A 27,829-nucleotide genomic window follows, 5' to 3' on the forward strand; every position below is an offset into this window, starting at 1 on the left:
TGGTATGACGAGGTGAAACTTGTACTATATATAGGTACCTACCTACCTTACTGTGTGTGTGTGTGTGTGTGTGTGTGTGCAATCTACATTTTGAGCAAACAAAATGCGATCGCGCGCGTTAACAATTATCAGGGATGTTACGGATATGAAATTTCGGATACTGATTTAAGATTGATTATTATATCGGATACAGATAATAAATTATTTCAGATTATCCGTTAGTTTCAGATAATTTCGGTTACGGATATTATTTTTTAAGGAATTTCAAAAGTAAAATACAAATAGCTTTTTTATAACGACAAGTTATTTATAAAACATAATTATGTTATGACGATAAAAGGAGAAAAAACAAACTATGCGCGCGGCTTGTGTGTCGGCACTGGCAGCGGCCAGCCGATCAAAACAACTTGTCATAATTAGGCTCCGCTCCTATACTATATTATCCGAAACTTTTATTTCGGATACGGTACGGATAATTTTTATATCGTATCCGCAGCTCCCTAACATCCCTGACAATTATGCTATGACGTGCTTATGCATACTATAACGCGCGTAACCATGTTTAGAGTGCGAAAGCACGCTGCGGCGTGGTGCCCTAATTATGTGATACATCCCTTACGCAAATACACTGTCTGGTCGACAAATAAAAATATTTTGTATGTACTATTTTCTACCATCGATGAGCAGAGCAACACAGACTTCCGGCGCTAAATTGGAGCTAAAACGTAATACTATACTAGAAATAGGTAAGTACCCATGGTGAATAGTATTATCTCTTCGTCCGGCGCGGCGGAGTGACTGGGTAAATCAAAGATCTTATTAATTCTAGTCGATACCTAGTAGGTACTCTTTGCTGGCCGATTGTTCTCGGATTACTCCGAGTTAAGAAAGAGGCATTTCAAGATGGCATGCCGACTACAGAGAAGTCAGCATTAGACTACTAATACACATCTTCATTACTTAATACGGTATGGTAAGGTATAAAATCGTTCGATATATAAGCATGCCAGTAATAAATCTACCGTTGATATACGATTTGACGCGTTACCATTATATCGTATTATAACAGCTAAAGACCAAACCACAAAATAACCGAAATATCAGTAGCCCAAGTACGAGAAGTGGAAATATAAATAATGTCTACTAAATTCACTCATTTTTAGGGTTCCGTAGCCAAAGTGCCAAAACGGAACCCTTACGGATTATGGATGTCTGTCTGTTCGTCCGTATGTCACAGGCATTTTTTTTCCGAAACTATAAGAGCTATATATATGCTGTTGAAAAAAAATTTGGTAAGTAGATGTATTCTGTAAACAGCGTTAATATTTTCACACAAAAATATAAAAAAACAATAAATTTTGGGTGTTGCCCATACTTTGAACTGAATATTTTTTTTTTCATCAAACCCATACATGTGGGGTATCTATGGATAGGTCTTCAAAAATGATATATATTATTGAGGTTTCGGATATCATTTTTTTTCTAAGTGAATATTTGCGCGATACTCTTCCAAAGTGGTAAAAAGTGCCCCCCGCCCCCTCTGTAACTTCTAAAATAAGAGAATATAAAAGTAAAAAATATATATGCTATACAGTTCCATGCAAACTTCCTCCGAAAATTAATTTGAAAGAGATTGATTAAGTAGTTTGTTTGTTAATACGCCATAAATCGTAAACCGCAATTTACCTTTCATTCAATCAACTTAATCTATATCTACAGGTGTAAAAAAAATGAGCGATAATACTGAAGGACAAGTTTCTGGCCGTGAAACTGAACAACTTTTTCCAAGGAACATGAGTCGAAATATAAAAAAAAATTGGTCTCCCATACTAAATGTGCGATCTACTGATACGGTTTGTATGTGGAGATGATTAAATACACAATATTAAAACATCGATTGAAGTTGCAACCCTTCATGGGCGAGTCCGACTCGCACTTGGCCGCTTTTACGCCTTAGCTTGGTCTTCATAAAACATCTTCATATAAGTAGAATGTTTTAAAGCCAAATAAGGAAAAACGTTTAGGACTGGCAACCCTCTTGGCGACTGCAGTATTGCCAGGTTAGCGATTTTATTGCAATTTTGGGAAAAAATATCTCCAAGAAAAATAAAAAAAAATAAAATAATAAATAATGAGGAATTTTCGGTGAGGGTTCACCTATTTGACGGACATTAATATTGACTTTGACGTGACACTTGACGACTTCAGCTGATTAGCCGGGGATGTTTGTTGTATGGTGTAATATTATAACATGAGTTCCGTATATCTTTCATATTTACTTCACAAAAGAGTGCTTTTCTGAAATAATAGGTACCGCTTTGGGGATATTTTTTTTGTAGAAAATGGAGGAATTCTAAAATACGTGCCTGGTTACCCTGATTGGCACATTGGCAGTGACACTGTGACGGGTGACAGTACGAACGAACCAAATTGAACCGATCTCACAGTCTGAAGATGGAAGTAAATCGACGTAACCAAAACTAATTTGATTTGGAAATGTCTGTCAAACAAACAAAGTACTTGTGATATAGATATACGGTTATATTTAGTAAAAAAATATATAAACTCCATTTACATCTGAAGGACCGTATTCCATGCAGACTATCGCCGTTCGGCGGCCGCGAGCGACGCATTACCATGACTTCGGTCTGTTACAATGGGGCCAATGATAGACTCATACATGAGGCGGATCAACTGATTTCTTACATAGAACGAGGGTCTACGGTGCTAAAGTTTTATCCTCGAAAAAGGCCTGAGCGGCGCACCCTCACAGTGCGAAGAGAAACGCACCAGGTGATTTGGTATCGCAATGGAGCTCCTCAGAGGCACGCGTTTGAAGGAGCACTCGATATTAGGGATGTAAAAGAAGTCAGGGTGGGAAAGTCGTCGAAGGACTTCGAGAGATGGCCTGAGGAACTCAAGAGACTGGAGCACTCCAAATGTTTTACGATATATTACGGCACCGAGTTCAAATTGCGCTCTGCGTCCTTTGCAGGTAGGAACTTGGTCTATTTTATTTTATAAAAGCACATAGCTTTTTAAGTTCCTTCTAAATCTACTTCCTCTGATAAGGAATCAATCAATACCTCATTTTTTTTATTTCACCAGTCATTTTGTGTTTACATTATTTAATTTTAAGTTTAGTAATAAAAACAATGTTATTGTTTCTTAAACATGCTACTACTTTACACCCCATTACACATTTCATCCAGTAAATTAATAGAAAAGAAACAAAAGTTTGATTTGATCATATCCATTAATCAGAGCCTAAATATAGACTTTTCCTCAGAGCCAGAGTATATTTCATTGGAAATGTTATTGTTATGATTTGCTTGCTAATGTATTCAGTTTTAAGGTACAAGCTGGGAATGGTTGAAGCTGATGTTTAAAATTAACCTGATGGTGTTTTTCAGCACAAACCGACAAGGAATGTGAAGCTTGGGTAAAGGGAATTAGGTTTCTAGTCGAAGAGGCAGTCAATGCATCATATCCACTGCAAATTGAGCGCTGGTTGCGGAAAGAGTTCTACGCAATTGAAAATGCACAAGAAAAGTAAGGAGCTACATATAATCTGAATCCAAATACTGCAGTGATAGTCACTTTTGTGTTGATTACAGTTACTCTACAAATTGACTCAATACGTTTTATGTTTACAGGATAACCCTGAAGGAAGTGAAAGCATTCTTACCAAAAATTAACTGCAAAATATCAACCAGTAAATTGAGAGATATCTTCCAAGAGGTAGACACCAGCAAACGTGGAGAAATCGGTTTCGATGACTTTTCTATTTTGTACCACAAGTTGATATTTGATGAAAATGTAAGTTCTTTGTCATTTATTCATTGTTACCTATATCATTAATGTATTTTTATATACCCTTATAAATGGCGAAGCTCTGTTTCCTGACTTGTTGTTCTTGTGGGGTTTTTATTATTTTTAAGGCAGTTTTTCAAACTTATTTAACAATGAAAGTGATGTACCAATAGATAAAATTAAAGAGATTAAAAAATAAATACAATCTTAATTCACATGACTGAAGCCATGAGTGGTTACAATAATTGCTGGAGTTAGGTTAGGATCATTGATATTACCACTGAAATTAGATGTTGAGTAGGTACTTTAGCTTAAGAAAAATGCTCCAAAGCACATTTTTATTTTACTTTGTACCTTTAACATGAGATAAGATAACATCAAAAATATTTGTATGCTCTTTAGGTAGTCACAACACAACTTTTAAGGGATGGATACAAAGTTAAACAACTGAGGTAAATAATGTAATTTCAGGTTTTAGTGGACTATTATTCTATTATGATGATGAGATAACAGAACTGTGCTGAGTCTGCTTTTATTCCATAGCCAAAGTCAAGAGATAGAATAGATAGAACACCTTCGGGGTACCCCCATGTATGTTCAGTGGTTATTTACTGTTTGGGCAATGTAACCCATTTTGTACTTTTTAAGATTGTTTGCCATACTTGTTTGATAATTGATTATTGCTATCTTTTTTTAAATTATTTTATTTTACTTCATAACTATTCTTCAGGAAGTGGCCTACTAGATAAAAGGCAGTTAAGGATAGTTTCTGTAAAACAAGTTACAGAAAGTCAAAGTGTCCTTAGTTCAAAATTGTTAGTATTATTGAAACTTGAGACTACAATTTTTACCAGGATCCATATATAGGAGGATAAATATATTCGTTTTTCAGACATTTACTAGCCAAGTCATATGTAGGCAACACTGCCTGGGATCTTGCTATTGACGCATGACCTTTGTCGATGAATCATTCAATACATTTTACATTCAATGTATTCCAGATCTCGTATCTTGTTGTATGAATATGATCTGTGCATGGAACTGTGCAACAAGATGAATTACATTTGCACAACAATATAACAATGCGAAGGGCATGGTTTTCGTGTTTTATGAATTGCAATGCAGTCTTAAACTTGTTTTTCTCTTTGTTCAATGCATAATATTTTGTGAATCTGCTGTGTGATATCTGACACATTTTTCAAGATTTTATATGTTATACTTATTATATCAAAGTTTTGTTACTTATAATTGTGGATAACATAATGGGTAGCTTTACCAACTGCAGACGACGTGCTGCGAAGCGAAGTAAGCAAACAAAAACCTTACTCAGGAAATATATAGTAAGCTGCTCCACTTATAGTAGTAGTTAAGTTTTCTACATGTCTCAATAGGCGTGATTTTTTATCCGTTTTCATTCTTTAGTAAAATGGCTACAAAATTGGCAAATGATGATAGTTAGAGTTTATGTAATGTATTCTCAGCATAGGTCACTCTAGCATTGGTGCGCCATTGACTTTCATAAGTTAAAGAGGAATATATGAATGTTGACTTTAATACAATTTTTCACAATATTACAACAGCTGGCAACAATTCCAATTGTATTTCTGCTAAAAGTTTAGATGAGGCCAACAGCGAAGACATTTTGCCTTTTTATGTATGACTTTAAAGTTTATTGTTATAGAACAAACTTTACTATAATCCTTATCGAGCTATGCTACGTGGTGTGCTGAGCGTAAAACTGACACATTTTTGTTCCCAAAACACATTACAGTCCACTTTTACTAAAACCGTTGTGTTCTTTCTCAGAATGTCAACGAGATATTTGACAAGTGCTCACTGTACTGCGCGAATGTTACGACGATTACACTGCGAGAGTTCCAGAGGTTTCTCCTGGTGGAACAGCATGATCGTATGGGTGACGACGAGGTGCGCGCCTCACAGTTCATCAGGGACTACCTCCGAGACCCTCAGAGAGACATCTACGAGCCCTACTTTACCTTAAATGAGGTACATACATTTTTACTCCGCATTTATACCGCAAGTTATCAGAGAATAACTTGCAGGCACGAGTAATATTGATCTTACGATAAACTGTCTAGAGACAGGAGTAGCCAATCGTCTATAAGTGGCTTTTACGTTGTAACCTGAATATTATAATATTCAGACTTTAGAATATTCTGAGGTTCTCTTATCGTAACATTTGATACCAGATAAAATAACTGCCCAACCCTTTTTGATTTTTTATTTAAATTTATTATTATTTTGCACACCGTGAGTATTGATTGATTCTTGTACTGAATATGCCATCAAGTTCAAAACACTCTATATGTCTGTCTCGTGTGAATATATGCAACCTTGTCCAGACCACAGTCGTAAGTAGTCAGAATCATTTATTTAAGTTTGGTATACATATTTTTTATTGCAGTTCATTGAGATGTTATTCTCGAAACAAAACACAATTTGGGACAGCAGACACGGAAATGTGACGCAGGACATGACTAAACCACTGTCACACTACTGGATATCGTCTTCACATAATACGTGAGTTTATATCTTTTTTTATATAGTAGTCAATATTTCCCCTTGTAATATGTAATTGTTCATGTAGGTTCAATAAAAAAGACAACAGATTGATGACTTTCGTGATGCTACTAATAGCGTAGATCTATTTTATTTAAAGGGGTGGTTAATTTACCATTATCGTTTGTTCATAGATATTTGACTGGAGACCAATTTTCGAGTGAATCATCTGTGGAAGCTTACGTGCGGTGCCTTAGATCAGGTTGCCGCTGTATAGAGCTCGACTGCTGGGACGGACCCGACGGCACTCCGTTTATATACCATGGCCATACGCTTACCACCAAAATCAGGTTCATGGATGTGCTCCGCACTATAAAAGAACACGCATTTTTCACATCCGACTACCCCCTAATTCTATCAATTGAAGACAACTGTTCTCTTCCTCAACAAAGACGTATGGCCAGTGCCTTCCAAGACGTCTTCGGCGAAATGCTCTTAACACAACCGACAGAGAAAAACGAGTCTAGTCTGCCTTCCCCTCACGAACTGCGACGCAAAATCATATTGAAACATAAAAAGCTGCCTGAAGGCGCGGAAGAAAATTCTTTCGCCGTACGCCAAGAAGAAGGCAAGGATTTGGACTTGCGGAATTCGATAAAAAACGGCATACTGTTACTGGAAGATCCAACTGATAATGAGTGGTATCCGCACGCGTTCGTGTTAACGGAGAATAAATTGTACTACACTGAGAATTACAGCACTCAAGTGGAAACTGACGCGGATAGTGACGGGGAGCCCGATGTGGATACTAGTTGCAGCGTGCCGCAAGACGAGTTGCACTTTGGGGAGTGCTGGTTTCATGGCAAGTTGGCCGGGAACCGACAAGAGGCGGAAGATCTGCTGCGAGCTCATGCTCACCTCGGGGACGGCACCTTCTTGGTGCGAGAGAGCGTCACGTTCGTGGGTGACTACTGCCTGTCCTTCTGGCGCCAGGGCAAGGTCAACCACTGCAGGATCAAATTGAAGCAAGAACGCGGAGTCATCAAGTACTATCTGATCGATACCGTATGTTTCGATAGCTTGTACAGTCTGATAACGCATTACAGGCAACATCCACTGAGGAGTCAGGTGAGTAATTTATATTATGTGTTTTTCACTTAGCAAATTTCGTCTGATTCAAACCAAAAATGTATTCTTTGAATTTAGCCTTGATCTTTCCCAGTTCTGAAGGAAAATAAGTGTGTGTAACGATTTATGAATTGCTTCTGTGCATTTATATATATAAAAAAAAAAACTATCTGATTGTTCAGGAGTTCCTGATAACGCTGAAGGAGCCAGTCCCTCAGCCGAACAAACACGAAGGCAAGGATTGGTTCCTGTCCAACTGCTCGCGGGCGCACGCTGAGGAGCTCTTGCGCAAGGCCAATACCGACGGGGCGTTCCTTGTACGACCAAGCGAAAAGGAGCAAGGGTCGTTTGCCATCAGTTTCAGGTATCAGTTTCAGTTCTTTGCGGCCATAATGCAGGGCGTATTATTTAATTTACTGATATTTAGTCATCATTTACTGCAACATTTTCTTCTACGCTTTAACTTGAAACTTGTAAGTATGAAAGAAACCGAGACCAGTAGCTAATGTTAAACAACAGAGGCGCAATAACTTACTTCTCAAATAACGACGTAGCTTTGAAGCAATAAACATACATATTTATCTCCTTTACTCCTACTAAATAAGGGTTTATTTGGAATTGACATTGGTTTAAAAAAAAACAATAGTTTACCAGAGTCTCACGTCTTATTTGAATAATGTTATAGGACCCAAAAAGAGATCAAGCATTGCCGGATAAAGCAAGAAGGGCGCCTGTACACTATTGGCACGGTCAAGTTCGAGAGTCTAGTCGAGCTGGTGTCTTACTATGAAAAGAACCCCCTCTACAAAAAAGTTAAACTGGAGTTCCCTATCAGTGAAGACATTGTACGGAGAATAATAAGCGTAAGTCCTGAAATAATAATACTTTAATTATTTTTATATGTTTTGATGAGGGACTTTCCAGGCTTCGTTCTCCAGAAACAATATAGATGGCGCTGTACAGTTTTCCCTTCGTTTAATCTTCTAATTTCATGGACAACAGACATATGCATCTTTTATCTTCGTTTATGAGTATAAATGATGGATGACCCTATTTATTACACCCAGGCTTAATTACATCTTCCATCCATAATTATTCTGATCAAAATGAAGAAGCAATATAGGTACCAAAATATTTCTATACATAATGTGATCCAAATATCAAGCAACAATTTGTTCTACAATATCACAAAAAAAATATGAGATAGTTTTTTTTTATTAACATTTTTGTATTTATTCAGGAACCTGACGATAATTCCGTGTATGGCACTCCGGGGTATATGGATCCCACGTCGTTTAGATCAAAAGTAAGTCAAATATTTTTTTTATTTTCTCTTCTTCTTGTCTCGGTCTTCCTCTCTTTCTGTGATATCTTTCGAATTTATACTATAAGTAATAAAAATACTATAAATAATAATAATTCCTTCAAGATGACTTCGAGGTGAAGCATATACGGCTGAATTAGCTACTGGTGAGAGAGTGTAAACACTTATGGCTGGTAGGTTGTTGCGTCTTTAGTATGTACGTAGATTTAAATTGTAAATGTTAGTAATTTTAGTAGTTTACTGTAGACTAGACCACATTTTGTAATTTTCAGTATGCTTATATATTTTATGAAATAAAATGATATATTTTATGATATGAAATGAAATAAAATATCGTCGGCTATCTTAGATATGTTTTATTGTACATTAATATGTTTTTTTTTACGCTTGTTTTAACGGTGCTCGTCCACATTTCTAGTGTGTATGTAGTTAAAGTTGTATTTATTATGGAGTTTTCTTTTTTTTTATTTCAGTTGTTATAATCGAGTAGGGATCATTTATAACGTACTACATCCTAGAGATTCTCCAATCATTCTGTGATTATAACATAATGCTTTTACACATAGTATTGATAGTTCAGGGTGTCCCTAAATGGACTTGGGGTCTTCTTGAACTAGGTCACACAATTAGTGTGTTTTATTGAAAGTTACGACGTTGCGTAGGTGACAGTGAAAGCGCTGTACGACTACCGGGCAAGGCAGGACGACGAGCTGTCGTTCTGCAAGCACGCCATCATTACCAACGTGGACAAGCCGGACGAGGGCTGGTGGCGCGGGGACTACGGCGGCAAGAGGCACCACTGGTTCCCCGCCAATTATGTGCAAGAGATCGAGTCCAAAATACCGGAACTCACGGTAGGTTGCTTTATGTCAATGTACCAAAATAAAAGTGTTCTAATCAAAAACTTTCCTTACATCACTTATCACGAAGCAAATTAGTGTTGCTCACTGAACAGCAAACTGTCGCATTACGTTTCAAATAAACAATGTTCTTCTGTGCCAGGGTTCCCGCGAGAGCGAGTCTGCGGCCTTGGGGTCTCTTCAGAAGGGTGTAGTGGATGTCCTCGGGGCAGTGGTAGAGCTGGTAGTCGGCGAGGAGAGCGGATCGGCGCGCTGGCTCGTGCGCATACAGAGCTCCTCCATGTGCCAGCCCTTCGATATGGCCGCACCCACACGCGAGATCGCCCTCGAGTGGCTCTCCGCCATCAAGGAGGCAGCACACAGCGCCAGCGCGCGCTCGCTCCAACACCGTAAGATGGAGCGCACCTGGCGCATTGCCAAAGAAATGTCCGACCTCATCGTCTACTGCCGCTCCGTCGCGTTCAACCAAGACCGCCTCCGAAACAAAGGCTTCATCTTCAACGAGATGTCCTCCTTCCCAGAAACGAAAGCCGAACGGCTAATGTGCGTCCAAGAAAACCAATTCTTCCTCAGGTACCATACGATACAGCTCAGCCGAATATACCCCAAAGGTCAGAGAATTGACTCCTCCAATTACAACCCAGTATCTTTTTGGAACACCGGATCACAGATGGTCGCGTTGAACTATCAGACGCCGGACAAGCCTATGCAGATTAACATGGGGAAGTTTAAAGAGAACGGCGGATGCGGGTTTATTCTGAAACCTGACTTCATGTTCGACGAAGGGTACAATCCGTACGACAAGCGGAGTATAGAGAAGAAAGTGAGTCCCGTGACAGTGATGCTGCGTGTGATCGGCGCCCGGCACCTGTGCAAATCCGGCCGCGGCACAGCCAGCCCCTTCGTCGAGGTCGAGATCATAGGCGCTGAATACGACAGCGGGGTTAAGCTTGTCACCAAGACTGTCAGTAAGTACATCAAATCCAAAAACAAAATATGACTGATATTTGAAATATATTTACTAACATCCCATTTTTTCTGTTTTAGCGGACAATGGAATTAACCCAATCTGGAACGACATTTGCGAGTTCGAGGTAGCTAATCCGGACCTAGCCCTTATCAGATTCTTAGTGCAAGACGAGGATATGTTCGGAGACCCCAACTTTATCGGCCAGGCGACGTATCCTTTCAAATGCCTGCGCACGGGTTATCGCAGCGTTATTCTTAACAACAGCTATTCCGAAGAGCTTGAGTTATCATCCCTGTTGGTGCATATATGTCTTATACAAAATCGTTAACATATTTTTTATTTAGAAAAATGATCTGACGTATGAATAAAGTAATAAATAGTAGGTGTTAGCAATTGGAATATTTTAGCTCCAATAACTGACTGGCTCCTCTGTTGGTTTGACTGTCGCGCTTGACAGCAAACTATCAGTTGAGAGTATATTTAAAAATTGATGGCGACGTTGAATATTGATGACTAATGTGGTAGGTAACATCTGATTACTGAGATTCTAGATGTTCGTGGTGTTAATGTGGTGACTGCGTGTTCTGTAATGATGTAGGAACGTATTCTCCCCTAAAATGGCTATTACATATGCCGAGGCTTTCCGGGCTGTTGTCGTAATAATAAGTATTTACAGTCACAATGAATCTAAATAAAATAGTTTTTAACAATTAACGACGCAGCTTCATATCGAAAGTAAATCATTTCTAAATGAGTTTAACAAATAGAGAAGTGTGTTTACTGTTTAGTTGTCTACCGTATACATATGACGTCTTCCTATTATTCAATAATTTAATAATTCACGTTTACAAGATCTTTATATGCATTTTCTGTAACTTCCATTCGTAGACTGATCTCTATCCTTTATTTTTTACTTATTGTGGCTATAGGTGTTTAACTTGTTTATACATTATACGTATCACGTAACCAAATAGTGACTGATATCACAAATTACATTTTCTAATGTTGGTCTGAGTTAGTCTTAGATATGTTTTCCGTAAAAAATAAGTTAGATATAATTTTTTTATGTGGTTTGTAGGAGAAACATAGTTTGCAATAACTTGACAATTTGTGCATAATATAGAGCATATGCTACGGGCAATATGGCAGCTAGTTATTTAAGGTGCAGTAGCATAATTATTGGTCGAATGAAATATTTTATAACAGGATATTTTATATATTTTTTGAATTGGAAATAATATTTTATAATACAAAAAGCAATGCGATTTAATTATAGTATAATGTGTGCACCCACTGAGACTTTACGGTAAAATTCTAATTCTTGTATTGCTTTATCATCGCTCCCTCATTCTTGTGAGTAGTAAAATGTTCTAGTAGACATAGGGAATAGACGGTGCAATTAAACTTTTTTTCATCGCTTTATAGTTAAATCTACGTAAGCGTCTTATCGAAAACTCACATTTGGAAGTATTTTTTTTAACAAATTATGGTCTTAATTTTGACGTGGGTTTTACTATGGTCGCTTTATGGAAGTTGATACATAACATAAAGTTGTTGGAAATGTTGCCTACATGTACATACATGTAGACATTAACCTTGTATATTGATATTGTGTGCGCTAAATTGTGCAAAAAGTGCCTTATATATACATATATGCATTTGTACCTGGAAACTAGACGCACAGACGAACAGTTGATAGACTTTGATCAAAAGGCAGCATAATAATAATGTGATTATAATATCATTATATACCTATTTATACGAAATAATCGCCAAGTATGGATGAATTTACAAGTGATGGATCAGAGGATACAAATAGTCTCAAACGGCCTAATTAATCGCAATCAAATATATATTATAAATATTTACATCTATGTTAAATAAACTTTGTTCTCATAGCTTTTGTTTCGAAAAAATATAAATAATATCCGTCCGGAAAGGACAGTTTATTTTTCCACGAAAAAAATATATTCTTTGACTATTAACTATCATGACTCGCATGAGTCTAAATGTATGACACTGGGTGCTGGTTCCAGCAGTATTCTAATTTTAGTTTAAATTGCGTAACTTCAAAGAATTTTCTTACCCTCCGAAATGGAAAGGGACGTGAAAACAATATTGTACACGTCAATTTTATGCAGAACAGCTTGCACACGTCAAATGGGTTGCATACCTACCACCGAGATTCCTCCGGTTATCTGTAATTTTCGGTGGATAATAAAATGACAGGTAGGCATAACATAAAATTAGGTAGTCTGCTGGAACCAGTACTGTAAACGACTGTAATGTATACCAACACAACTTGTACACTACATTTAGAGCAAATAAACGAAATTCATTTTTTTTCATACCTCACATAATATGTTGTAGATAGTGCCAGCCAGCAGTGGGAGCAATTAGGCTATAAAATTGTATAGTAAATACATTTATTCACTTTATCGCATATATTTATTAACACCTATAAACTTGTTACATTTGTCTTGCTCTATTTTTTTGTAATGATTTATTGAAATGACTGCATTTATTTTCCTCTTCACAGTTTTAGTTGTTTCAGCGCATAGTGCATCTGTTATAACATCGCTTAGGTATTATAGGCTATAGGACGTTACTGTAACAATAGCGGTGGCGGGCGTATTTCAAAATGTGTCAAGAGACATCTTGTTTTGGACTTTTCTGTTCAATGAAGGACTTTCCAGGCTACGTTGCCTTCGCTTAAAGTTTTAATTTCATGGATAACAAACATATGCATCTTTTATCTTTGTTTTTGGGTATAAATGATGGATGGCCCTTGTTATTACACCCAGGCACAACACATATCCCACCCATTATTATTCTGATCAAAATAAAGAGGAGCAATATAGGTACCTAGCAAGTAGCAACATAGTCCTATACTAATCTGATCCAAATATCAAGCAACATTACATTTTTGAATAATTATGTACCTACTCGAGCAATAAGAAAATAGGTATTTATCACGTTAAGTCTGTACAACGCCATCTATTTTTTTGGAACGTAGCCTGAACAGTCCGTCATTACCTGTACTGTCATAAATAAATTAAGTTTTAGTTCACATTTTGGCTACCGGCAAATTGTTTTATTATATTCGAATACGTAAATTATATGTACGATGATCTTGTATTTTCGAATTTCTGTCGTAATCTAAGTTGTCTGTTTATAGAGTAGCTTAGTTAGTGCCAATGTTTTATTGTATTTTGGTACTATCTATGTTTATATTAAGAAATGTATGCGTTATACGTAAAAGATTTTTATGATGTTACTATTATTATAGGGTTTATTTCTATACACCCCTAATGCTTTGTAGGATCAATGAATGTGGTTCCGTGAATTTATCTCAATACAAAATTGAGATCAATGGATTCTTAGCGATATTCATAATAATTGGCGCATTGATAGTGTAATATAGGATGGGCGCGGTAATCAAACACGGGATCCAGATAATGACTGCTTTATTATCTCTCTGCATTCGAGGGTGATCACATAATAATTAATTTGATCGGCAGTATTAGGGGCGGATAAAAATGAAACTTATATTTGACGTATTGAATTTAATGATTATTATTATACATGGCTATATTTTATTCAGAATGAAAATAAAACACATTTTTTATAAAAACACTTGTTTTATTTTATTATATTAGGTAATTAGTCCACTCCATAACCAATTAATAAAACTTATACAATGGGCATTTAAATAATAGTATCGTAGAACGCCCTCACTTCGCCTAAAATATTCAAATTTATATAAATCATTTGTAACGCGGTTGTAGTTTGTAGATATAGTTTACATTTATTATAACTAATAGTTATGCTTATATTTTTAATTATATTAGGACATTGCTTCTGCATAGTGTCGCGTCTAGTTAGACGAAGTTTCGCCTGTCATAGGGTTGGCACAAAATATGTTTTAATCAACTTCTTAAAAAGATTGTATAAAGTATATTACTTTACTAGAGAAGAGAGATAGATTTATCTTTTATTTGCTAAATAAGACAAAAAGTAAGAAGTTGATAACTCTGTCAAATTGGATATTTTTGTCATATTCGTAATAAATGGGTGCTAACATCGCCTACGTCTATTTATTTTTTTAACAGTATATGGTATACATTAATAGGACTGGAATAAAAGTATTTTAAATCTGATCAACTGCCATCATTGCGATATACAGTTCAATCTAATGAATAATATAGTAAAATATATTAAGTATAATTCCTTAACTTCACCTACATTTCTACCACCAAAAACAGGTGATAAGTAGAAAATTATAGAAACAATTTATTATCTATGGTTATAGAAACTATGTCTTATTAGTCTGTTTAACATAGGTAACATAGCATAATGCAGTGTTTGGTAGTTTTGGCGGGGTTAAAAAACCGTTTAAACAGACGAAGTAAGGGCGTTCTACAATATATGTACATTAAAATAATTTGGAATTGATCATTCGAACGGTACCTTGATATGATGTAGCATTTTCCTCTAGTTATTGCAGTAAGTAATACATTACTTGTACTCTCTTGGTATTGCTTATCAATAGTTTCAAACCAATAGTTTGATTCTTGTACATTCGATTTTAAGGACATTAATTTGAACTCGTCGATCTAAAGCTAAATATCTAAAATATTTAATCTCGTCATAATTATAGTATTCAAAACCCGGCTTGTGCACACAAAGGACGTGGCCCTGTACTTAGTGGTCGTATCCAAAGCTGCTGAATGAGACGTTAATTAACTCACCACCATTACTGCGTTCCCAAGATTGTTAGAAGGAAGAGAAATGACAAGAAGATTACTAAGAGACAATTTGGAAGTTGTATAGTATCAGGAACTTAAGGAACCCGCTGTGAATAAAGGTAGGCAAATACAGCATTGCTCTTAAACGAAGAAGACGAAAGAAAAGGTGTGTTTCTTCATACTCAAACTGAAAATAGCTGCCAGTTTATGAATCCTCGGCATAAAGATTCAATAACAAAATATACAGGATGTTAGTGACATCGTACCGAAAACTTTGAGTGATGATTGAAGCCATGATTCTGAGTTGATATCAAGTGGAATTTTCCGTCGCAAAAGTATGGAATGGAAAATAACTTAAAAAAACACAAAAAAAATCATGAATTTTCCGACAGGAAATTCCACTTAATATCAACTCAGAATCATGCTCTGAATCATCCCTCTCAGTATTCGTTACAGTGTCACTAACACCCATACCTACTTGTATGGCTACCTGTATGTACTGGTACGGGGTGTAAGTGACATCGTAACGAATACTGAAGGGGCTGATTTAGCTCATTATTATGTGTTAATATCAAGTGGAATTTTCGATCGCAGAAGTATAGAGTAAAAAATAATTAAAAAATAATAAAAAAAAAACATGAGTTTTGCGACGGAAAATTCCACTTGATTTTAACTCAGAATCATGGTCTGAATCATCCCCCTCAGTATTCGTTACGATGTTACTAACACCCTGTATCTAGTTATATTCCGCGAGATATCCAAAGTACGTCCTACAGAAACCTTCACTACGGGCTATCGTATCAGTCTTATTTGATTTGGCAATCTCATGCACTCAAGTTAGGACGAACTTTGTATGCCAGTACAATTTAACCACAAGGCTTTCGAAGAATAAATCCTCATGAGTCTTTCTATTGTTGTCTACTCGATATTTTATTCTCCATTTCTTTCTAATCTGCTAGTGACTTTATTTATCCTTTGTGTGCACATCCAAATGTAAATTACAAAAGTATCTCAGAAATACTAGAAATCTAAACATTGAATAGGAGGCTCCCGCCTATTGTTAATATCTTAAATTCATGTCTTTATAATATTGAAACTTCAATCGAAGCTTAGTCTACAAAAGACTGTAAAGTTGTAAGCAATTCTTCAAAATGGGTACACTTACATCTAATTCACTAACATTACTCAATTAATTGCAGATTTTTATCTAGAATAAAATATTGTTTTGATGTCGGATTCCGACTGGTGTTTTACGCGTGTATTTTTTAGTTGGTCTCGTGGATAAAATATGGAAGTAACAAAAAATATTGATTTCCTCCTCTAAAACAATATTATTAAAATATAGAAGTTGTGCTTTCTTTTTGCTGGCATTAATTTGACAAACCAACAACGTCGTAAAATTTATTGTGCTCAGATTTTTGCAGTTATAGTCAAAATTATTATTTGAGTAGTGTTGGGCTAATACGAAAAAGTATATAGATTAATATGTTATACAAAGGGGTCTGAACGTTTTACTATGCTACTGTAGTTTTTATAGTGTAGGTAACTGATTTGTCATTGCAAAAAGTACAATAATATTTTCGGGTACGGGTTTCGAGGGAATGATATCGAGGGCGTCGACCAACACCCATACGACGTCTATTTGGTTCCAGCCGTCGATATAATTCGCGCTGGGGATACTAATGTACATCAGTCTCTAGTTTTGTCTGGTGGTGAATTACATTTGAGTAAGTTTGCTGATACATGTTATAAGAAATCAAAACTACCTCTTTTATTATATTTACAACTTAATATTAGGAATAATATACAGCCGTTATTAGATATTTTCAGACAATCATAATAGTCGAAAATATTTTTATCATAATTACGCATACTATGCCGACTGATCACCGACATCGATTGCTGGCTATACTCAAAATATTTATCAAAATATTTCATTACAAAACAAAACATAATACGTAGTTACATAATAAAAATACATAGTCTGAAATAATATCTATCATAATTATAAAATGGACTAGACGAAGTTTGCTACCCGACAACCTGGAAAACGAAGTGTACCTACTATAATATATCATCGGGTGGAAAACTTCATGTAGTGTACGTATCACCTGGCTCTATAAAACCAAAAACGAAATAAATTATACCTGTAACCCTACAAATACAAAATTTATAACATATATTATGTATGAAATCTACGTGTTTATCAAAATCCTTATGCAAATAGTACGTCGTAAAGGAGCCTAGCTCCCTCTCTATATACAAACACCCTATCGCACCGTCCACAGTTTCCGGATAAGAATAAGTATGAAAACGTGTGCACTCTGCTGAACTATTATTATTATATTATAATACAGTCAAATAAGGATTCAACCCCGGAATGAGAGTGAATAAGCTAGAAATTGGTATATTTATTACAGCATTTTTCACTTTGCAGAAGTATCCGCAAGTCCAGAAACTTGGTAAAAGATCTTAAAAGCAGGTTTTTTGAAAACATTTAATTAAAATTAATTAATGGAAATGAAATATTTTCAAAAAATATTTTTGGTTCCCCTGTGCTTGAATTCCTGGACCTACGGACACGTGATTTTACGAAACTTTTCAGCCGACGTAGAAAATGACAAAACGACGCTATTTACAAATTTCCAGCTTATCCTAATAAGCTCTCATTCCAATATTTATTTCTTATGCACCTACCTAATTTATACGTATTATTAATAATTTAATATTTTCCTCTCAACTTACCCTAACACGCCAACCAGTTACACATAAACATCATTACACGATCCCCTGCAATTTCTACTTGTCATATCTCTAGGGTTAAACCCTGACGCCACTGCGCAATATTATACCGACATTTTACCGAAAACAATTAGTACTAACACGTCTGCTCCCTTCTATATATTTTAGATTTAGTCCCAATGCACCGGTACTCTTTTGTACTTTGGGTTGGACGCTAACTGTATCAGCACAGAATACGGATTAATACTACGTATAGAACGGCAACTCTACGTTCCCCACCAGCGGCTGAACTAGGTTTACTTCACCCCCTCGGTCTTTAGTCTGCGATCGTATGGGCGTCAAACTTCACACACACTGATGCGCGTGTTCGATAATGCCAATATGTAGTATCCGTGTGAAGACGAGGTGTCTTATATGAAGTGTACGGGGTGTGGTATAAGTTTACGTATATGGAAATGTTTCATCTAGTGACATTGCGTCGTATCATTATTAATATTTGACAATACAAATGCTCGTCACTGGTGTTCCATATGCGCGCATTATTTCTGGTATGCTGAGGGGCTGTTTTGGATGGTACTATGTAATTTGAGAAACCAGAAGACACCTCCTTCATTTTTAGTTCTACCTGTCTTTTTCTTATTTGCCGGTAAGGAATGAGATCGATGATTGACAGCTGTCAATTTAAAATGTAACAATAACCCGGACGAATCAGATAGGAATCTTGCTGGTATGCAGCGCGTTTGACGTTCGCTGTCAATTTAACTGTCGGGTATACACCAAAAGATACATTTCCCACGTATAAAATTAGTATGGATTAATTGTTATCATTAAAACTGTTCCCCGAAATGACATTTATGTGTGACACGGCTATACAATAAAATCTAACATAACATTATCAAAGCGTCTTACACAGATAATTTATGATTATTTAACAATTAAAAGGTATAATTAGAAACTCTTTAAAGAAGGCGTGCTCTGTTTATTCACTTTAGAATTAAATATTACGATTGCTTACAATTTGTTGTTGCGTACCGCGCCAGTGACAGCTACGCCCTTGTTTCTACAACGACACTACTGTATCATACATAACGTAGCAATATAATTCGTATAACATAATCGGAAAATAAAAAATAACATAATCGTATAACAAACTGCATAATTTCCTCGGCCACTTATGAAATAATGGGGACTACAACTACACATTTTAGAAAAAAACACGAATAAATTTACAACAATTCTGCATTTTCGTAACATATCACAGAAAATACAGTTTACGAAAATTAAAGGGGACCTTTCGTATCTAATTCTATTATGCACAATGATAAAATGAAAACTCTTAATGAAAGCTAAAAACTAGGTAGTTGGTAACGAAAAGATATCACTATAAGTATAACGTAACATTTAATAAATGCTCCTTGTGATATTACTCGAATGAGGTAGAGTCAGAAGACTGCGAGGAGCGAACCGGCCTCGCGCACGCTACCAGCTCCACCACCGTGGACAGTGGAATCCAACGTCCCTTCCATAAATACTCCACTAACACTTGTAAACCACCATTTGAAATAAGTAGTAAATTAAATATTGTAAGTACTACGCGTATTATCTTAAAAGTAATAGTTACGAAATGTATATAGACTAAGTGATAAAGTGTGGTAGTTGTACATGTTGGATTATTTAATTCTAAAGGGTGTAATGTGCTGTAAAACCGTTTATAGTTACGTAAATTATGTTACTTGCGGGTTGTATGCATGTGGAGGGGTTTGTAGGGCGCGGAGACGTCCGGCTCGCGAGTCCGAGTCGTGTGCTTACAGCTTAATGTGGTCGGTCGAGCCGATGTTCGCGAGCGTCTTCTTGATGCGAAGCGCCGTCAGCCGCGCCGCCGGGTTGTGGTACCAGCACTCTTTCATCACCTTCGATATCGCAGAGAGTACCTACCAACACAAAATAATGTAGCAAAACATTCAGTTGAAAGAATATATTTTAACTGAAATAAAGTCTAGAATCAATATTGTTTTATACTAAAATCAACTCACTACCGAAACGTGTTATGTTTGAGGATTAAAAAAGCACTTACTGGATCCGAATGCCACCGGTTGGGCACGTTGGGGCGACGCTTCTCAAGGCAGACGACGCGACGCATGTCTTCCAATGCCGGGTCGGGGGGTACGCAGTCATAGTATGGAGGCTGGTACTCATCAGGCATGGCCCCACAACGCCGCGCCATCTCCCATAACACCAACCCGAAGGAATACACGTCAGAACGCTTGTACGGGTCGAATTGGCCCGTGTCCATCTTTTCATCTAATACCTGGGAGACAATAGGACTGGATGAGTATTTACAGGACAAATACAGAGAAAATATTTTTTGTACATACATTCACTTGCGCCCGTATTCCCTGATAGGGTGGGCAGAGCCATAAATGATCAAAGACAACTTGCAGCCATTGTTGATACAAAGTTATAGGATTATTTGATGAACCTTGTGGTGATAAGGGATCAGCCTAAGCCCTTAACAGCCTTCCATCATGTTACGAATAGAAAGGTCCGATTGTCAGGGAAGACGAGACTATGTTGTTTATTCGCTCCCAGTTTATGTATTCTATTTTCTTGCACTCTTTTATATTTATAGATAACATGCATGATTCTAACGAAGAAAAACATAACCATTCAGTTGCTCATTTGTCGTTAAAACTGACAGAGGGCTTGTTGATTGATCACTAATATTGTCTGATCACAATCGTATCCTTCTGACTTCGTGTCAAAAATGGCTGTATGTTGTCTTCATAGATTTGGTTACCTCTGGGGCCATGTATCGCTTGGTGCCGACGCGGTTAGTGGAGGGTACATCAACAGAATCGCACGCCACATTATGTCTGACAGCCAGACCGAGGTCGCCAATCACGCACGTCAGGTTGCTCTTCACTAGAATGTTCTTCGACTTCAGATCCCGGTGAGCTATTGCTGGCTTCCCTGTACCCCAACATGGAGCGATATCAACTAATTTACTTCTATAAAGGACAGGTGTTTTAAGCCACCCTAATTGTTACATCCTAGAGAAGAACAGGAATGAATGTAAGCTTTTAGAAAAGGCGCATTCGTCACACCATACGGCCACTAAACCAGAAAGTCCAATGTGTTAAACTAGAAAAAAAATTACTACATTAGTGTATTGATTTACGACTCCTTGTCATCTGTTAGCCATAGAGATGGATACAATTTTAATATGTCCTATTTCAATGTTCTTGTCAACAACCAATTTTCGAAAGAAGTTATGGCACCACGTTGGAAATAAAAACTGACGAATTACCCTTAAGTACATGACTTTTTTATTTTACAGCGCTTAAGCCGTGCTTAGGAAAACCGCACTACCTTCCTACTTAGTGCCTTAGTAGGTTACCTTTCGTGCCGACGATGTCCATGTGGAGATGAGCAAGTCCGGTAGCGACGGATAGCGCCATCTTGACCAGGGTTGCGGAGTCTATGGTGCGCGCGCTCAGGAAGTCAAACAGAGATCCGTTCTCATGGTAGTCTGTGATTAGCCACAGCTGCGTCCACGTGCCGTTATCTGTTAAGACAAATCTTAATTTTAACAGCTTTTTAACGAACGTTTCTAGCTAGACAGCTATTATTCATGGTCACATATTAGGGTGCTCATTTGACAGTTGGCTGGTTGGCTAATATGGATAGCACGTTTGTATTAAAAAATCACAAAATCCCACGAACCTTGATTGACAAGAACCGATAGCTTAAATTAGGCTTAAATTAATAATTTGTTTTAAGGAAACTTAAAACACCACCACCAAACCTCAATGTTTTGTTATTTAATAAAACCTACAATGTCAAAAAAGAGATTTGTATTATTAAAATAAATTTAAGAAACCGTTTACGTATTGCGTTTATGGCAAATAAGCAGTAGTTATAGTATATCAATGAAATAAGCGCCCGAACATCCGATCACTAATTTATTTCTGAACGTACTTTTCATACGGTTCTTCAGAGACTAAATTCTCGATTGTTACGGCAAAGAATTGATGGGTCCGCTTCTCGCTTATTAACACTTTCAGACATTGACCTCGAGTCGTTGTTTGTTCATAACACTTCAGATCGGCTATAATGGAATTCCTGTCTTTGACCGACTTTCTATCTAGCCAAATTGATCTCACTGCCAGGCATAGGATTCAGCGTTTAACTAAGCATACCTTTATTATCAGCAGCGATGAATCCGAGTATGTTCTCATGGCGCAACATGATGGTCTGGTAGATCTCGGCCTCACGGAACCAGGAGCACTCCTCGCGGGAGGAGAATATCTTGACGGCGACGTTCTCGCCGCGCCAGCGCCCGCGCCACACCTCGCCGAACCGGCCCTTGCCGATGATATCCACTAGCTGAATCTGCCTAGCTATAGACCTCTGCACCAGGAGCGGCAGCCCTGAGAACGTGATCAAATGTTTTGATGAAATCCAGCTGGGATTCTTACGGAAATATAATAAGGAAAACTAAACCTAGCTTGCTATATTGTAGTTATTATCTAAGCTTCGAAATTTTTGTAAAATCCCCTATATTGCTCTCAAGGCGGATTGAAGAAATTGCCTGCAGTATCAAATAAACATAAAGCAGTAGAAAATAATGGCGAAGGATGATTAAGATCTCACCTGATCCAGATCCAGAAGTGGTGAGCTCGATCATGTCGCGTATAGTGGCAGTGCCCATGATGGGGTGCCTGGCTTCGCATAAGGAGTCCTCGGCGGTGAACAGCGGCCGCGACCCTCGCTTGAGCATCTTTCGTGAGCGCTTGGCCCACCACACGCTGATCGCGACGCATACTCCCACTACTATCAAGCCTACGATCCACGGTACCACGCGCCATGCCGTAGGAGTACCACCCGACTCTACGTTTGGGAAAAATATGTCAGAACCTTTCACCAACACATCACGTCAACATCTAAGCAATTAAGCAAATAGGTCTTTCGAAATCGACAGTCTACCTACATAAGTCAATCAAAGATCGCTCGCACTCGTGACAATAGCTCAGCTCAGCTATGGATCTGATAATGGTTATAATCAGAGATTAACGGAGGCAAATCTTCGTGTTTACTTTGTAAAATTAAATAGGTACTTTACTTATAGTGTCTATCCAGGATCTTTATAACTTTGGTAGGTATTCCATCGCTTTTATTTTAATATTATTAGTGTTGTTTAAGGAATTAAATATACAATACTAGACAGTTTTATTATCTGATGTTAAAATAGTATCATTGGCATAATTTGGAAGTTGCAATAAGCTTAACTTTAAAACGAATTTGGTACACAGAGATTTTATAGTGAAAAACTAACATAAAACAATGTAGAAGTACCACCACAATCAAATTAAAAGTTCAATTTTAAGTTTTTTAATTAAACATAAACTATCTTAAGTCTAATGAATGCACAATTAAAAAACATATAATCCCAACTCACATTCACATGCAACTAACAAAAGTCATTGGGCGACAAACCAATACAATAGTTTGCTACAAAAATATGTAGGTATGTTTAAATAAATGATGGTACTAGCAGATTTTATAAATCCTTTCTCTGAACGATGCAGCCATAAATATTACAAGAAGGCAAGTACGGATGAGTAGGTACAGGCATGCAATTTTCATTGTAACACCCATTTGACTCCTCATCTCTTTCGTAATAAGAAATAAAATAATGTAGATATATTAAAAATACCATTACCCAATGTTACAGTAGTGTGTAGATACTAAAAATAAACACTGAAGCTAAAATATTAATTAAAAACAAATCTAAGGAATTAGTAATAGTGATTAGTATAAAATAGTGCAAAACATGCTTAAGTAAGTGGATAAACCGGCTTATGATCACTTACATTTTTATTCCCGTTCGTATTATGATTGACCATTCCTGTTATGCTAACTCTTACTCTAAAGCACCTAGGATCATGAATGCTGAACTTTTACAAGTGCTGAAATTGAGGGTAGATGTCATAAATAGCTACTAAACTCAAATTTTAATACAAAAGAGAATACAGGTATAACGTCCAGGCAGAACATAGCTTCTTCATGATTCTTGTAGTTCTCCTACTAGTACCTAGCCATCCCTTTTCCATTAATGCTTGTGTTTACAACATCATATCCACAGGCAACATGTCACGCTCTGGTTTACTCAATCGGAATTAATTTTACCACTTTCATTACAGGTACAGTGCTTATAAATGTTCCAATTTAATAAACAAAACGTATGAGTCTCGCAGAGGAGACGTTTATACAATTTTACATAGAACCTACCTTATGTTACCTAGTAATTGGAAACATTCACATGCATAATTTATTCCATGTTAACTTGCTATGATTTGTATCCTTGTTAAAGCACCATGAAATTTGGAATATCGACATGATAAGACTCGACAACGCTGACGTGGACATCACAATTCAAAGCTACCCAGGTCGCCCAGACGGCACATTCCGACGTTTCGTACCTGCCAGGATGTCACGGTTACAGAAGTCCGTGTTGCAGCAAACTATATCGGGGCTTTCACCTTCGCGACACCAAATAGGCTTGTCTCCCGGAGGAAATATCGCTTCTTGATGCCAACATCTACACCCATAAATTGCGTATTAGTGAACAGAATACACGTTTCTGACCTACTCTTGGTGATCACGCCGGTCTATAGAAAGAAAACTTAGTCATATTAGAACAAAACACAAGAAAAATAAAATAGTGTAGCCATGCAATCTCGCACCGAGTACCAAGCGCTAGCAGAGCCGTCACGAGGCGGGTGCGGCTGCAAGCAGCGGTGCGGCGGAGCGACGGCGCGGCGTTAGTAGCGCGGCCGCGCGCCGGCGGCGGCACGCAGGTCCTACCTGGCGGCTTCGTCGACAGCTCCAGGCGCAGGTCGCGATTGCACATGTCTTTGTCGTAACAACATTCTATGACGACTGACTCATTCCTGGTTTTGGTCGTGGAGCAACTGAAGGGGTGCTCGAAGGGAATCAATGAGTCGTGGTCGATACAGCTGCGCCGCAAGTGGAACCACCAGACATTACGTTTAGTAGGTTAAAGCAAAACCAACACACACTCGGAAAATAGTGTTTGTTAAAGATGGCACATCATTCAAAACATACTAACGGCCGTCAAGTACAGCTCGCTGTCTTAGTAGGTACATATTCAATGTCTAACTTATAAGCGATATTGTTAGAGTATTGGCATCTCAACACAAAACTTATAGGAAATGGCAATGCAATTATGATTCTAACAGTACATCAAACAAACTCAAAATCCGCATTGTCAAGTAGGAATCACACGCCCACAGTGCGCAGGACATCTTACCCATGGTTGAGGCGTGCTGCACTTTGACTGATATATTTGCTCGGTAATTTTCATCAGTATTGCACAAATCAGTACTACAGCAATAAGATCTTATGTTTCTGCATTTTACTGGATAGTCAGGAGGGAAGGATTTGTTTGGCAAACAGCTTAAGGCCACCTCTCTACACAGGTAAACCATTTAATAAAAATAGGTTAAAATCATATACTTGAGCCATATAATATATCATAAACTTTATTAAAAAAAGAGATTTGTGTTGGATATGAGCTTGCCAATTGTTTGTGAACATTAAGAATGTTTATAAGATTTGGAATATCAATTTTATAATTATATTACAAAATATGTACCTTTCAGTTCAAATGAAACCTGTAACTTTTATAATCCCAAGAAATTATATGAGTGAAAGCATACTTTTTAAAATAGTAGATGACTGCAACTGTGAATAACTATAGAATTTGATGTGAACTGATCACTATAATGATTTCTGATTGATTGAATGTTTCATTAAAATGAACAATCAAATAAAATGATACTCACTGGAAGGTGTACTTCTGGACTCCTTTCTCCAAGTTGGTGGACGCGTAGCAATAGCCGTCAGTCTCACAAGTTGAGTTGAGACAGCTTGAGCTATCGCTGTTGCAGAAGCACTTCAGTCCTAAAATCATAGAAAAAAACAATGCTGTATGAAATGATTCACTAAGTTTATTGCATTAACAATAGATAGGTATATCTTTTATACCAGCCATAAGTAAGTCTCTCTAGTCCCAAAATAGATTGTGGTGTTCATTTATTTATCAGTTTGATTTCATATTTATAGCATGGACATTGATGAATTTGTCATTGAGATAACTAAGGTAGTGTTATGGTTAATAGAAATATCAGTTGTATAGAATTTGATATCAGAATGCTTATGACACAAAATAGTCATCATCAAATTGCCATCACATTCCTACATGAGCCACATTTTTTTCATGATACCCCCTATTTTAGATTGACTATTGCATAGTATAATTTGTTTGTACTATAAGTACCTACTGTAGGTTATGATTTGGATGCGTTATCTCGTATTAGAAATAAGTCTGAGTTGGTTACCAATAAGTAAAATATCTAGTAGGAAGCATAAATATATTGGTGGTAACCATTTGTCTCAAGTCAGTGCCAGTCATACTTCAGTTAAGTTGATTGCCTGCTCAACTAGCTCAGCGGATATTGTGGGGTAACCATTATACAGATCTAGGTAGGTGCGTACCAATTTATCTATAAGTAGTTTGCATATGTAAAAACACTCACCCTCCACAGGATCAAGCTTTCGAAAAACAGCAAATATTAGTAACAAAAACCACTTCCTCCACTGGAAAGTGTCCACCATCGTTTTTCTTTTGACAAACATTGTGTATTACAAGTCTTCAAACAGGAAAACACTTTATATTAGCACTAATGGAATACGGCCATTGGTGAGTTATACCAACATATGACATTTTCACATTTCTTGTTACAATTATTTTTGTAAGAGATACGATATACAAGTATTTCGGATTTATATAAATTAATCGGAAGGAAGGTCACTTTTAGGAAATAATAATTTTCTTCGGCAGGTAAATAACTTCACTTAGTATCCCATGGACTTCACATGAATGATATGAACGAGTGATTGTGATTTGTTGTGAGAGTAAGTGAACGATTTAAAAATTATACTTTTTTACAGATTTGTGGGATGTGATACAAGCTAGTTAAGTTTTATACTGTGACGGATTGAAAATGTTAAGTGCGGTGTTAAGCGCAGTGTTAGTGCAGTGCAAGTGTCGTTTTTCTTGCTGTGTCCGAGTGTCGCGAAATAAAGTGAAGTGATGGTGACAGAGTTATACCGCGAAGCCCTGTGCGGAAGCTGTACCGTGTGTATAGTGAATAAATTCGATTCTTGGACTCAGTGAGTTTCCTTGCAATCCCGAAACCCACTTCCGTAACAATAGGTACTTCAATAATTTCCTTTCTTTTTCTAAACACTATTTAATTTATGAACATATAACTTCTACACAGAATTTTATACGTACGATTCTGTAGTGTCTGATGCACATTTAAGACAACTCACTGACCAAGTAGAGATAACCCAACGAACGAAGAAGACAACTTGATGGTTGATTTTATCTATACTGATTTTATTGGTACAGCCTCCGTGGTCTAGTGGATAGAGCGTTAGGCTCACGATCTGGAGGTCCAGGTTCGATTCCCAATGGGGACATGTCGAAATCACTTTGTGAGACTGTCCTTTGTTTGGTAGGGACTTTCCAGACTTGAATCACCTGACTGTTCGAAAAAGTAAGATGATTCCGTGCTTCGGAGGGCACGTTAAGCCGTTGGTCCCGGCTATTAGCCGTAAAAACACCTCCACCAAC

At 37.2% G+C, this 27,829-nt stretch overlaps 2 protein-coding genes across 5 annotated transcripts; one reads left to right on the plus strand and one right to left on the minus strand.

The window, feature by feature from the left end:
* Nucleotides 1-2,381: 2,381 nt before the first annotated feature.
* LOC126380025 (1-phosphatidylinositol 4,5-bisphosphate phosphodiesterase gamma-1) lies at nucleotides 2,382-14,243 on the plus strand. 2 transcript variants are annotated; one of them, XM_050029119.1, is made up of 12 exons: nucleotides 2,382-2,995; nucleotides 3,414-3,552; nucleotides 3,657-3,819; nucleotides 5,620-5,820; nucleotides 6,239-6,354; nucleotides 6,528-7,461; nucleotides 7,644-7,825; nucleotides 8,147-8,324; nucleotides 8,702-8,767; nucleotides 9,448-9,639; nucleotides 9,788-10,613; nucleotides 10,693-14,243. In XM_050029119.1, exons 1-12 carry the CDS (start codon nucleotides 2,638-2,640, stop codon nucleotides 10,941-10,943), a joined length of 3,606 nt encoding a protein of 1,201 aa, XP_049885076.1. In that variant the 5' UTR covers nucleotides 2,382-2,637; the 3' UTR covers nucleotides 10,944-14,243. The 2 variants fall into 2 exon arrangements, with proteins under 2 accessions (XP_049885076.1, XP_049885078.1); XM_050029121.1 differs by lacking the exons at nucleotides 2,382-2,995; nucleotides 3,414-3,552; nucleotides 3,657-3,819 and adding an exon at nucleotides 4,950-5,153.
* On the minus strand, nucleotides 14,237-27,141 carry LOC126380026 (TGF-beta receptor type-1-like). Of its 3 annotated transcripts, none has more exons than XM_050029122.1 (9): nucleotides 26,727-27,141; nucleotides 25,974-26,091; nucleotides 25,439-25,599; nucleotides 22,759-22,995; nucleotides 22,305-22,535; nucleotides 21,503-21,670; nucleotides 20,903-21,075; nucleotides 20,180-20,413; nucleotides 14,237-20,036 (listed from the first exon to the last, which is right to left on the minus strand). In XM_050029122.1, exons 1-9 carry the CDS (start codon nucleotides 26,824-26,826, stop codon nucleotides 19,911-19,913), a joined length of 1,548 nt encoding a protein of 515 aa, XP_049885079.1. In that variant the 5' UTR covers nucleotides 26,827-27,141; the 3' UTR covers nucleotides 14,237-19,910. The 3 variants fall into 3 exon arrangements, with proteins under 3 accessions (XP_049885079.1, XP_049885081.1, XP_049885080.1); XM_050029124.1 differs by lacking the exon at nucleotides 25,439-25,599 and adding an exon at nucleotides 24,588-24,706 and having other exon boundaries at nucleotides 26,727-27,138; XM_050029123.1 differs by lacking the exon at nucleotides 25,439-25,599 and adding an exon at nucleotides 24,973-25,124 and having other exon boundaries at nucleotides 26,727-27,138.
* Between the last annotated feature and the right edge of the window lie 688 nt (nucleotides 27,142-27,829).

Source organism: Pectinophora gossypiella, chromosome Z (assembly GCF_024362695.1).
Source record: "Pectinophora gossypiella chromosome Z, ilPecGoss1.1, whole genome shotgun sequence".
NCBI classification, from domain to species: domain Eukaryota; kingdom Metazoa; phylum Arthropoda; class Insecta; order Lepidoptera; family Gelechiidae; genus Pectinophora; species Pectinophora gossypiella.

Bases quoted from the DNA above. Each gene is read 5' to 3' on its own strand.
- LOC126380026 (XM_050029122.1), bottom strand. From the start codon at position 26,826: ATGTTTGTCAAAAGAAAAACGATGGTGGACACTTTCCAGTGGAGGAAG. The intron at 22,996-25,438 runs GTAAGATGTCCT...TCCCAAACGTAG, and splicing joins GCAGCACGCCTCAACCATGG to AGTCGGGTGGTACTCCTACG. The intron at 22,536-22,758 runs GTGAGATCTTAA...TCACGTTCTCAG, and splicing joins CACTTCTGGATCTGGATCAG to GGCTGCCGCTCCTGGTGCAG.
- LOC126380025 (XM_050029119.1), top strand. From the start codon at position 2,638: ATGACTTCGGTCTGTTACAATGGGGCCAATGATAGACTCATACATGAG. The intron at 2,996-3,413 runs GTAGGAACTTGG...GGTGTTTTTCAG, and splicing joins GCGCTCTGCGTCCTTTGCAG to CACAAACCGACAAGGAATGT. The intron at 8,325-8,701 runs GTAAGTCCTGAA...GTATTTATTCAG, and splicing joins TTGTACGGAGAATAATAAGC to GAACCTGACGATAATTCCGT.